The sequence below is a fragment of the Esox lucius genome, chromosome 16 (genome assembly GCF_011004845.1).
Source record: "Esox lucius isolate fEsoLuc1 chromosome 16, fEsoLuc1.pri, whole genome shotgun sequence".
In the NCBI taxonomy this organism is placed as follows: domain Eukaryota; kingdom Metazoa; phylum Chordata; class Actinopteri; order Esociformes; family Esocidae; genus Esox; species Esox lucius.
Genome location: NC_047584.1, coordinates 10,340,124 through 10,353,671, shown reverse-complemented (window position 1 = coordinate 10,353,671; position 13,548 = coordinate 10,340,124). Strand labels below are relative to the sequence as shown.

At 40.0% G+C, this 13,548-nt stretch overlaps 1 protein-coding gene across 2 annotated transcripts in view; it reads left to right on the top strand.

The window, feature by feature from the left end:
* lrp1bb (low density lipoprotein receptor-related protein 1Bb) overlaps positions 1 to 13,548 on the top strand; it is a 428,510-nt gene that overhangs the window by 220,399 nt on the left and 194,563 nt on the right. For both annotated transcript variants that reach the window (XM_020055063.3, XM_020055064.3), the window contains 3 exons: positions 4,897 to 4,977; positions 5,218 to 5,388; positions 12,435 to 12,617. In XM_020055063.3, the coding sequence (XP_019910622.3) occupies positions 4,897 to 4,977; positions 5,218 to 5,388; positions 12,435 to 12,617 (435 nt within the window). The remainder of the gene's footprint in view (positions 1 to 4,896; positions 4,978 to 5,217; positions 5,389 to 12,434; positions 12,618 to 13,548) is intronic.

Sequence of the window (13,548 nt, the reverse complement as noted above, 5' to 3'; positions counted from 1 at the left end):
ACCTGGAGAGGCGTCTAAATGGCCTGGCCCCACTTGTCCTTAAGGCCATAGCCTCCTGCCATGGGGCCTCGCCCAGCGTCCCCACCTTGCCGGCCCCGCCTCAGCATCCCTGTCACATGACACACCGTTACACACGTTACTGTTTTTATTAGGAGAGTAAAACAAAATTGCATACTATTATCTCTCTTTGAATTTTCTCAGCTTATTTTACTGAAGAGTAAGGTTCTACAAATGTATTAGGCTACAACAATTAGAAATACCAATGATCACCAATTATCAATTCAACCAACGTATTACACCATTACTGTTTTTTATTAGTAATTTATTTAATTAATTATTCACTAAAAGAAATGCCAATGGTGTAAAAGGAGGTACTTGTCGATTGCCTGTTGCGGTGTTCTACACCCCTTTAGACATGGCTGCTGTCAATGCACAAGTACTGTACAAGCAATGTCTCAACAAGACAATCACCAGTAGACATTTCATAATGGATCTGGCATGTGAGCTTTGTGAAAACTCCATGAATGCCAAGACAGCCAAGAAGCAAGCGGCCAAGGAGGCAGCACATCACACTCTACCTCTTCCCCAGTCTCGGCAGCTCACACCCGGCAAGAAGACAGGGTCAAGTCGGCAAGTGCTCCAATGGGAACTGTGTGCAGTGCAACCATTCTGTTTGCCGGCCCTGCTCACACAAACCCCCGAAGCTGTGTGCTGACTGTGGGGTAGAAGATGTAGACCTCCTGGTATACATGGGTTTTTGTAGCCCACATCATCCAAAGCAATGTCAGTTGACATTTCCATATTTTATCAAATAGTCAATTTTGTAATTCATGTAGGCTACTGTAAATCATCCTTTTACTCTGCTAACTGAATTTACAAATACAATTAATTGAATTGAATAATACAATACACTGTTTTTACTTGACGAGAAGGCTGTGAAGGGCAGTTATAAGCTGTAGTAGTGAGGATCTGGTGTGCGTAGTGAATTCTGGGGTGATGTGATGAGGAACAGGTGTGTGTAATAGTGGAGAGTCCGGGGTGTTCCGTGAATGCAGAGCTAGCAGCCAGAGGCTAGCGTGATCAGGGGAGGCACTGTGACAGTGATAGCTACTGTAAATCATCCTTTCCTTCATTTGTTTATCAAATACATCGTGTTTATCAAGTAGCCGTGCTTTAGGCCTATGTACGGCTATTCATGTGGATCGTTATTTACCTTGTAAATCATCAAAATGATTTATTTTTTAATAATTAAATAATTGTGTAATTTTCATTTTGTAGGGCCCAATTAACAAATGAAAATACCATAGCCTATGTTCCTAGAAATTATCATTCTATGTATTCTTTTTTAGTCCTTTTTTTCATATGATAAGACCTACAATACAAACATTCTTGTATTTTTTCAAATTCATTAACCATTTAAAACAAACATTCTTTAATTCATTATTTTATAGACTACCACTCTGTGAAAGACAGCACAGGCAAATAGTGCAATAATTGTATAATGTTTAATAAGACCTTAATAAGGGTGTAGATAATAAGAGTATCATCTACGCTATATTTCAATAAAAGATTCAGATAACCCTGAGAAATCTCTGTATGCAATAGTCAGTGCCAGAAGCCAATATTGAATGGCCATGATCTTCAGGCCCTCAGGCGACACTGCATTAAAAACAGACACGATTCTGTAGTGGACATTACTGCATGGCTTCAGGAACACTTCTGAAAACTGTTGTCTGTGAACACAGTACGTCGCCACATCCACAAATGCAAGTTAAAACTCTACTATGCAAAGAAGAAACCATATATAAACAAGATCCAGAACCGCTGGCGCATTCTCTGGGCTCAGGCTCCTTTAAGATGGACTGAGGCGAAGTGGAAAACTGTCCTGTGGTCTGATGAATCAAAATTAGAAATTATTTTTGGGAATCATGGACACCGCGTCTTCTGGACTAAAGAAGAGAGGGAACATCCAGCTTCTTATCAGCGCACAGTTCAAAAGCCAGCATTCGTGATTGTATGGGGGTGCATTAGTACACATGGCATGGGTGAATTGCACATCTGTGATGGCACTATTAATGCTGACCAATATATACAGGTTTTGGAGCAACATATGCTGCCATCCAGACAACATCCTGTTCAGGGAAGGCCTTGCTTATTTCAGCAAGACAATTCTGCACTTATTACAACAGCATGGCTTTGTAATAAAGTCCCGGTGCTAAACTGACCTGCCTGCAGACCAGACCTGCCACCCAGTTAAAACATTTGGCACATTATGAAACGAACAACATGACAAAGGAGACCCTGAAATGTTGAGCAGCTTTAATCCTCTATCAAGCAACAGTGGGAGTACATTTCATTTTCAATACTGCAGCAATTTGTCTCCTCGGGTTCCCAAATGCTTACAGAGTATTGGTAAAAGAAGAGGTGATGCAATACAGTGGTAAACATGCCCCTGTCCCAACTTTTTTTTAAAACATGTTCAAACATGTTCTAAACATCAAATTCAAAATGGGCATGCATTTTCCCCAAAACAATAATATTTCTATTCTTTTCAATTTGAAATGTTGCCTTAGTACTATTTTCTGTTAAATATAGGGATAAATGATTTGCACATCATGGCATTCTGTTTTAATTTTTTGCATTTTACACAGCTTCCCAACTTTTTTGATGTGGGGTTGGACATAACAGTCTCTGATGATCAGTACCAGGGATTGCATAGTGTTGTGTTGTCTCAGATTCTCCATTGTGTCCCTGCTAAGCTGCTTCAAAACACAGTTACAAACAACCAGGGTAGGGTGTAAGCTGTAATTAAAGTTCATGCTCTGCTTCGTTCAATCATAATCAAGCTGTGCTGCAAAACATTTTCTCTTCCATACTGTTGTATGAGGTTCCTCAGGCATTACTGCTCTGTTGGAGTTCCCTCAGAGACTCTGGCAGCTGAATTTGCTTCACTGCAACAACAGTGGGTTTTAAACACCTGAACCCTCAAATGTCTTGGTTCCGCTGACAGTTGAGATTGATGCTAATTCTAATTTTGTTTGTCAGAGTTTTTTTTTGTAGTTGCCATGTAACGTATTCAACTCAGAATCTCCTCTCAGTCGACAAGACTCAGGAACTAAGAAGAGTAGAGGACATTATTAATGGATGTTGAGATTTATTTTGAATGCGTGTTTAACCTCAATCAAAAGGCCATCGTTGGATATAAGTGAGGTTCTTTGAGCAAAAATAAACTTGTGTAACAAACATTCACAACAAATATGTCCTATCTTATATCTTTGGTGTCTTTAGCAGTAGGAATTCCAAAGAAGCAATTAAAATATTGGATTGACTAAGAAGGAATTACAGCTAAAAGACACGGATGACGATTTGCTGCAAATGCTGCATACTGTATGTTGGCTCATTTAGAAATAGCCACTGAATGCAGTATAGCATATATCCTGCATTCAACTTAACTCTAGGTCTTATTTTGTATGTCTTCGTAAAATGATCAAAAGTTAATAAAGCACATGGCCTCTAATGTAAATCGTTGTGTGTATAAAAAATTGCAGAATATAACATTAAAGAGAACCCAGGTTCAATGTTTATAGCAAAAGTAGAGTTGGTTTGGAATATACTGTATACTATATGTGTACAATATATTGTATGCCAATGTCTAGATTTGTATTTTTTCGGGAGAATATTCCGTCTCTCAAGATGGGTAAAAATAACTTCATGACAATCTTTTTGGTTAATTATCTTACAATTTAGATCCAATGATGACATTAAAGGGTCAGAAATTTGTGAAAACAAAAGTATCATTGTATGCTGAGGAGTTGCGGTTTGAGCAATGCAGATTGAGCACTCTCCAGGACTACCGATGTCTATGCTTCTTTACCAAATAAAACATTGCATCAGCACTCAAATTGGCGGTAACATCTATCCAGCACCTTCATATGCCGCAACATTTAGAGAAAGTATCCATTAGTTGTTCCTTGAAATTATGAGAATCTGATGTTGGTTAATTACTGAGGTGTTAATTGATTTTCAACAGGCAGCCAGCCTGCCAGAGTCACTGTCTGTTAAAGCACCACTAGCTGATGTGTTTAGGTTTTCCACACTGGTAAACACCCAATGGGAAACTGTTTGTTCTGTTTTTTTGTGCCTCCGCTGCTGCCAATGTGTCATTGATCAAAGCAGTGTTTCTTTCTACTGACATGTTCTTTCTCATAATTTGGGATTGATTAACCTAATGCAAACATTTATTGGAGTATATCATGTTTGTCTCCTTTTTGCAATTACAATCAGTGTTGCTCATGTTTTTTTCATAAAATCAGAATCTGTAGTTTTTCAAAATCTTATTGATCAGCCTTTGAATATTTTCTTCCAATAGTAGATTTGAATAATTTCTACAAGTCCAAGACAAGCTTTTGTATCTAAAAAACACATCATAGTTCACTTTCTAGCTGATACAGTACTGCATTGGTAATGCCATGTCCAAAATCATATACATTTATGGAGCCTTTCACATTGCCTTTGTCACTTCTAGTATTAGCATACTTGTTAGGCATTATTTCCATAAATTTCCATGTGTTTAGCATAACATTTAATGGGAGTGTTGCGGTACATCTTATTAACTTGCTCAGGGATTAATTTCAGCCTGCAACACAGATAGTGACATAAATAAGTAGTTAGAACAATGTGAGGTTAAAAAGGAACTTTTTCTTTAGAGTGTGTTATGTAATATATATATATATATATATATATATATATATATATATATATATATATATAAGCCCAAAGACCTTTGAAATATGTTATAATCCAATATTTTTTCAGTATTCTTTTTTCAAAACTTTTGTGTTGAGGTTGTTGTAGTGGTTGTTGTAGTGGACTGTCTCTTTGGCTTTGTGTCTGCAGCATTCCCAACTTGTGAGCCCCTCACGCAGTTCAGCTGTTCCAATGGGAGATGCATCAGTGTCAAGTGGCATTGTGATTCAGGTATGTTCCTACTGTAAACTGACAGGTGTGTTTTCTCAACTACCATTCATGTTAATCTGATTGTTCAGGCTTATAACAAGTATTTGGAAAACCTCCAACATATGAATACTGTAACCTTGCCTAACATGTTTAGACTTGTTACCTCCCAAAGCGAATCCATACTGTAGCATTTTAGATATTCCTGTATCATGAATAAGTCAAACCTAATCGGTCACCCATCCTTTCCCTCTGTGTTCCCAGATGATGACTGTGGAGATGGCAGTGATGAGGTGGGTTGTGTCCACTCCTGCTCCAACACCCAGTTCCAGTGTACTAGTGGGAGGTGTATCCCAGACCACTGGGCTTGTGATGGGGACAATGACTGTGGGGACTTCAGCGACGAGAACACCACCTGTGGGGGGGCAGGAGCTGGTGAGATAAAGCATGCTTATCGAGACGTTTTCCTCTTCTACTTTGTCTGAGTACAGCTTTTCAAAAAATTATAAATACAACACTTGTGTTTTTGCACCCATTTATCATGAGCTGAACTCAAAGATCTAATACTTTCTCTATGTACACAAAAGGCCTATTTCTCTCAAATATTGTTCACAAATCTGTCTAAATCTGTGTTAGTGAGCACTTCTCCTTTGCTGAGATAATCCATCCACCTCTCAGGTGTGGCATTTCAAGATGCTGATTAGACAGCATGATTATTGCACAGGTGTGCCTTAGGCTGGCCACAATAAATGGCCACTCTAAAATGTGCAGTTTTACTGTATTGGGGGTGTCCGGAGGGGTCCGGAAACCAGTCAGTATCTGGTGTGACCACCATTTGCCTCACGCAGTGCAACACATCTCCTTTGCATAGAGTTGATGGAATGTTGGTCCACTCCTCTTCAATGGCTGTGCAAAGTTGCTGGATATTGGCAGGACCTGGAACACGCTCCACGATCCAGAGCATCCCAAACATGCTCAATGGGTGACATGTCCGGTGAGTATGCTGGCCATGCAAGAACTGGGATGTTTTCAGCTTCCAGGAATTGTGAACAGATCCTTGCAACATGGGGCCGTGCATTATCATTGCTGCAACATGAGGTGATGGTTGTGGATGAATGGCACAACAATGGGCCTCAGGATCTCATCACGGTATCTCTGTGCGTTCAAAATGCCATCAATAAAATGCACCTGTGTTCGTTGTCCATAACACACGCCTGCCCATGCCATAACCCCACTGCCACCATGGGCCACTAGATCCAAAATGTTGACATCAGCAAACCGCTCACCCACACAATGCCATACACGCTGTCTGCCATCTGCCCTGTACAGTGAAAACCGGGATTCATCCATGAAGAGAACACCTCTCCAAAGTGCCAGATGCCATCGAATGTGAGCATTTTCCCACTGAAGTTGTTTAAGATGATGAATTGCAGTCAGGTCGAGACCCCGATCAGGATGACGTGCATGCAGATGAGCTTCCCTGAGACGGTTTCTGACAGTGTGTGCAGAAATTCTTTGGTTATGCAAACCCGTTGTTGCAGCAGCTGTCCGGGTGGCTGGTCTCAGACCATCTTGGAGGTGAAGATGCTGTATGCTGAGGTCCTGGGCTGGTGTGGTTACATGTGGTCTGCGGTTTTGAAGCCGGTTGGATGTACTGCCAAATTCTCTGAAACGCCTTTGTAGACGGCTTATGGTAGAGAAATGAAAATTCAATTCACGTGCAACAGCTCTGGTGGACATTCCTGCAGTCAGCATGCCAATTGCAAGCTCCCTCAAAACTTGTGACATCTGTGGCATTGTGCTGTGTGATGGAACTGCACATTTTAGAGTAGCCTTTTTTGTGGCCAGCCTAAGGCACACCTGTGCAATAATCATGCTGTCTAATCAGCATCTTGATCTGCCGCACCTGTGAGGTGGATGGATTATCTCGGGAAAGAAGTGCTCACTAACACAGATTTAGACAGATTTGTTAACAATATTTGAGAGAAATAGGCCTTTTGTGTACATAGAGAAAATCAGCTCATAATAAATGGGGGCAAAAACAAAAGTGTTGCTTTTATAATTTTGTTCATTGTAGAAGACGCTTTTATCCAGAGATACTTAAAGTTTGTGCATTCACAATTCAAGATATTCAAGATACGTAGCAAGGTGTGACAACCACACAACCAAAAAGTAGTTAACTTTTTTCAGTGAAGTTGCTATCAGAAAACATTAAAGCTAGAAGGACAAGAAAAATTAGTAATAAAGATCAAGTGGTTATATTTGACAGTGATACAAATTGACAAAAGAAGAGAATATGATTAGACAATATTAGTAGGAAGTATACATTATTGTTACAGTAGGGTACTAAATAGTGAACTTGCTTATTGAAGATGAAGGCTACCCACCAGTGATAGCAAAATAAGTGAGCTACTTTGATGCTACATTGCTTCAGTGCTTTGTGAGTTGTTAAGAAGTTACGACAGACATATTTGTCTTATATTTTCATCATTAGGCATTTTCTTTCCAAACTATTGTAGAAACTTGTTAAAGACAAACTGACAGCCTCAGAGAAATATATATAGTCCTTTGATGGACCCTAAGTGGCTCTAATTTAGTATTATTCTAAAAGTAATACTTTGAAATGTAGTTCTGTTTGATAGTTTACTTCAAAACTCTAGCGCTCAAAATCTATTATTGTAAGATGACATTAGTTTTATTTTGGAAAATATTTGTAAGATAAGAAAAAACTTAAATATTCAATCCATACACATTTATGTTTGGTAGAGCCATGTTTTTTTTTTTTACATTAACAGCTATAAGCCTTTTGGGAAGTAGGTACCAGCCCATTCTTCTTGGCAGATTCACTCTAGGTTGTTCAAATTGATTGGATGATGCTTGTGGATGGCAGTTTTTCAAATAGTGACACAGGTTCTCAATGGGATTGAGATTAGGACTTTGACTGGGCCATTGTAGGACATTAACAGTATCTTTTTGTTCTTTTGTTTTGGCTTTGTTCTTGGGATGATTTTCCTGCTGCGAAGTACATTTCCTCCAGAGCTTCCATTTTTATGTAGACTGAAGCAGCATCTCTTGCAGTATTTTTCTTAATTTTCTCCCTCCATTTTTCCTTCAGTTTTAACAAGATGCCCAGTCCTTGTTGACAAGAAGCATCCCATAGCATGCCACCACCATACTTGATCAAAGGGGTAGTGTTTGTTGAGGCTTGGGCAGTGTTAGGTCTGCACCACACATACTGTGGTGCTTTGAGTTTTGGCCAAAAAGCTGACCACAGAACCTTTCCCCACATCATAGCCGGGTCAATCAAATTTTTTCAGGTGGTACTTTTCAGGTGGTACTCCAATACAGGCCAATTTTATGCAGAGCTCTTGACATTGTTGATCATGGCACCATTACCACATTTCTTGACACTGAACTCGGTAGCTCCTTCAAAGTAATTGTTGACCTTTTTGTGGCTTCTCTCAGAACAACAGGTCCCCTTCTTGTTTGAGTGCTGAGTTTTGAGGGTCAGCCAATTCCAAGCTTCTACTGCACAAACCTATGCAACCAACATCATTTTTATTTGATTTTAAATATTTCCCAATATGAAACTAATTTCACCTCAAAGTCACTAATACTGAGTGTTACCTCCATGCGAACTAGTCATATAGAAGGGTATCCAGAAGAGAGAGCCCCAGATGTCACCAAACCACAAATGTCAGTGTTTGCAGTTTTCTAAATGTCGTGGAACCTTTGATTGGAACCAGGTTCTATGGTCTGATGTGACTAAAATTGAGCATTTTGTAAAAACAAAACAGGAATAAAAGGAACATAATTCCCACATTGAAATATGGGGGTGGATATGCGATGTTGTGGGGCTGTTTTACTTCCAAAGGTCCTGGGAACCTTGTTAGGATACAGTGCAACATGGACTCTATCAAGTACCAGGATATTTTAGTCCAAAACCTGCTAGGAGGATGAAACTAGGTCATTGTTGGATCTTCCAGCAGGACAACGATCCAAAGCAACCCTCAATTAATCACAAAAGTTGGCATCAAATTTTATGCTGTCAAAAATTCTATATTTGATATTCAGTGATGTGTGGGGATACAGTGTGGAGAGCAAGTATTTGATACACTGCAGATTTTGCAGGTTTTCCCACTTACAAAGCATGTAGTGTAATTTTATCATAGGTACTCTTCAACTGTGAGTGATGGAATCTAAAATCTAAAATCCTGAAAATCACATTGTATGATTTTTAAGTAATTAATTTGCATTTTATTGCATGACATAAGTATTTGATATATCAGAAAAGCAGAACTTAATATTTGGTACAGAAACCTTTGTTTGCAATTACAGAGATCACACGTTTCCTGTAGTTCTTGACCAGTTTTGCACACACTGCAACAGGGATTTTGGCCCACTCCTCCATACAGACCAGATCTTTCAGGTTTCAGGGCTGTTGCTGGGCAATACAGACTTTCAGCTCCCTCCAAAGATTTTCTATTGGGTTCAGGTCTGGAGACTGGCTAGGCCACTCCTGGACCTTGAGATGCTTCTTACAGAGCAACTCCTTAGTTGCGTTTCGGGTCATTGTCATGATCGAAGACCCAGCCACGAACCATCTTCAATGCTCTTACTGAGGAAAGAAGGTTGTTGGCCAAGATCTTACGATACATGGCCCCATCCATCCTCCCTTCAATACGGTGCAGTCGTCCTGTCCCCTTTGCAGAAAAGCATCCCCAAAGAATGATGTTACCACCTCCATGCTTCACGGTTGGGTGTTCTTGGGGTTGTACTCATCCTTCATCCTCCAAACACGGCGAGTGGAGTTTAGACCAAAAAGCTCTATTTTTGTCTCATCAGACCTCATGACCTTCTCCCATTCCTCCTCTGGATCATCCCGATGGTCATTGGCAAATGTCAGATGGGCCTGGACATGCGCTGGCTTGAGCAGGGGGACCTTGCGTGCGCTGCAGGATTTTAATCCATGACGGCGTAGTGTGTTACTAATGGTTTTCTTTGAGACTGTGGTCCCAGCTCTCTTCAGGTCATTGACAAGGTCCTGCCGTATAGTTCTGGACTGATCCCTCACCTTCCTCATGATCAGTGATGCCCCACGAGATGAGATCTTGCATGGAGCCCCAGACCGAGGGAGATTGACCGTCATATTGAACTTCTTCCATTTTCTAATATTTGTGCCAACAGTTGTTGCCTTCTCACCAAGCTGCTTGCCTATTATCCTGTAGTCCATCCCAGCCTTGTGCAGGTCTACAATTGTATCCCTGATGTCCTTACATAGGTCTCTGGTCTTGGCCATTGTAGAGAGGTTGGAGTCTGTTTGATTGAGTGTGTGGACAGGTGTCTTTTATACAGGTAACGGGTTCAAACAGGTGCAGTTGTTACAGGTAATGAGTGGAGAACAGGAGGGCTTCTTAAAGAACAGGTCTGTGAGAGATGTAATTCTTACTGGTTGGTAGGTGATCAAATACTTATGTCATGCAATAAAATGCAAATGAATTACTTAAAAATCATTCAATGTGATTTTCTGGATTTTTGTTTTAGATTCCGTCTCTCACAGTTGAAGTGTACCTATGATAGAAATTAGAGACCTCTACATGCTTTGTAAGTTGGAAAACCTGCAAAATCGGCAGTGTATCAAATACTTGTTCTCCCCATTATAATTGATGCATGGATGTTTTTAATAAAATTATTATTTCTTTATTTTTGTTTCTTTTAATGAATTTCAATTTGGATTCATAATTTTTTTAAAGTGTAAGATCAAGTTTAACAGCAATTCTATTTTTTCCAAACTTTTTCCATATTTAACATGGGTGCCAATAATTCTGGATTGGCATCCTAGTTATATACAGGGAGAGAGACAGGGACTGAACACCAGACAAGCGTGCCGAGCCCTGAAGGGTGTTTTATTAAACAGAAGATGTGAGCCGAAAATCCAAAACAGTACCGACCAGTACCATACAAATCTATACTCCAGGAATGGCTGCGTTGCGTCTTGAGTCGATCTCCGGTTTGGGAGCAGAGGGCATGTGTAGTCGTAGTGTCGGAGGCCTCTTCAAGCCTGAGCCAAATGGCTTGGGAGACATACTTGTCTTTTCTTTTGGAATTTTTATAACCTTCTCCACAAGGACAGATGTACATTCTAATAGTGTTTTTGGAGGCCCTCCCACCGGCACACACAGTCCCGCCCATTTAAAACTGCTCTTTGTCTTCTTAGATTTTCTCATTGATTATGATAATTTCTTTTAATTTCAGGCATTTATTGCCATACAAAATGTCCATCTCTTGCTTCCTTTTCTTTTTTTTGAAACACCACTGCTCCAGCCCTTTTGATCTATAATCCACAAAAGAAAAAACTATAACACTATAAATCACTTATTTTATCAATGCCGAGCTAGGGCTGAATCTCAAATCCATGCTGCTCTCGGTTATCAGTTATCGTCACCTATATTGATAATTATTGCATCAATGTCATTCACATATGAAAGAAAAACTAACGTTGTTCTGCCATGAAATGAAATAACTTTGGTAGAGTAGTTTGTTTTTAGCAATTGCTCAAATCTTATGACTTCCAACTAGTAAGAAACTAGTGTTACTGGCTGTGAGCTATTAAAACGGATGGTGGCAAAAGCCATACAGGGTAGGAGGTCCCAATCGCTCCCAATATTGGCCTACTTGCTTACTACTAATACTGGCATACTAGCTTACTTCACCATCATCTGTGAAGTACGTACTTGTAGTATGCAATTTGAGATAAATAGGTTTAATATCTAAGCTATATATAGGTATAGGTTGTGGAGGGATCCTGGTATGGGTGGAGGATGGGCTTTAGTAGGGTGTGTGGAGGGGTCCTGATAAGAGATATATATTCCTTTTATTTTTTTGCATTGTGAGATTTTGTTTAATGAAAAGAGCTTTATAAATATAATAAAACAATTATAAATTATTATTATTATAATTAAGTGTTAATCCTCCTTCCTCAGCTCCTGCACTGCTGATCTAATCTACGAGTTCAACCGTCATGATTTTAATCTTTTAATCTGTCATAATTACCTCAGAAAGCTGTGCTGGGCTCAGGTGGTTTGAATACTCATAGCTTACCGGCTTGTCACTAGAATGAGGAAGCTATTCATCAAACTGTGTCCTGATGTCAAGCCTGAGCCCCAGTTTCAGCATTTTTCTCTCTGTTTTAGTAAAGTGTTGGTGTGCTGTGGTCCACCCCAGGGGTAACAGCTTTGTCTCAGCCCACACTGACTGCTATGGAAATACATCCCTGTCTACTATACAAGCATCAAACATGTTCTTTTTAGAGTGAAAACCAGTTTTCTTTGAAATGTGAAGTTGTTTAGGTTAAATACTGTCAGTCTTCTGACTACCTTGCATGATTAAGAAGATATTACAAATCAGGTTTCGATATGATATAGTTTGACCATTGTGAAACCGCTTCAAAGTTTTTATTATTTCTATATTTTCCCATGCAGCATTGCCTCCTGTGATAGAGTGCAGTGGGGATGAGTTCCACTGTTCAGCAGATGGAACGTGTATCCCAGAGCGCTGGAGGTGTGATGGGGACAAAGACTGTGAGGACGGGAGTGACGAAGTGGCCTGTGAGGGCACCAAGAGGATGTGTGACCCCAAGGCCAAATTCACCTGCAAAGACACAGGTAGGACATCGCCAAGAGTGAGACATCTGAAACTAATTGGAATCTTCATTCAAAACCTGCTACAGTGGATATAAAAAGTCTACACACCCTTGTTAAATTCCAAATTCTTGTGTTGTAAAAGAATGAGACAAAGATAAATAATGTAAGAACTTTTTCCACCTTTAATGTGACCTATAACGTGAAAAATTCTATTAAAAAGCAAACTGAAATCTTTGAGGGGGAAAAATTAAAAATAAAAAACACAATAACCTGGTTGCATAAGTGTGCACACCCTTAAACTAATACTATATTGAAGCACCTTTTGATTTTATTACAGCACTCAGTCTTTTTGGGTAGGAGTCTATTAGCATGGCGCATCTTCACGTGGCAATATTTGCCCACTCTTCTTTGCAAAAGCGCTCCATATCTGTCAGATTGCGAGGAGATCTCCTGTGCACAGCCCTCTTCAGATCACCCCACAGATGTTCAATTGGATTCAGGACTGGGCTCTGGCTGGGCCATTCCAACATTTTGTGGATTTGGATGTGTGCTTTGGGTCGTTGTCATTCTGAAAGGTGAACGTCCTCTTCATCTTCAGCTTTCTAACGGATTCTAAAGGTTCTGTGCCAAAATTGCCTGGTATTTGGAACTGTTCATAATTCCCTCCACCCTGACTAAGGGCCCGGTTCCAACAGCCCCAAAGCAAACAGCCCCAAAGCATGATGCTGCCAACACCATGCTTCACTGAGGGTATGGTGTTCTTTGGGTGATGTGCAGTGTTGTTTTTGTGCCAAACATACCTTTTGGAATTATAGCCAAAACTTTCAACCTTGGTTTCATCAGACCATAACACATTTACCCACGTGCTTTTGGGGGACTTAATGTTGGTTTTTGCAAACTTCAGCTGGGCTTGGATGTTTTTCTTTGTAAGAAAAGGCTTCCGTCTTGCCAC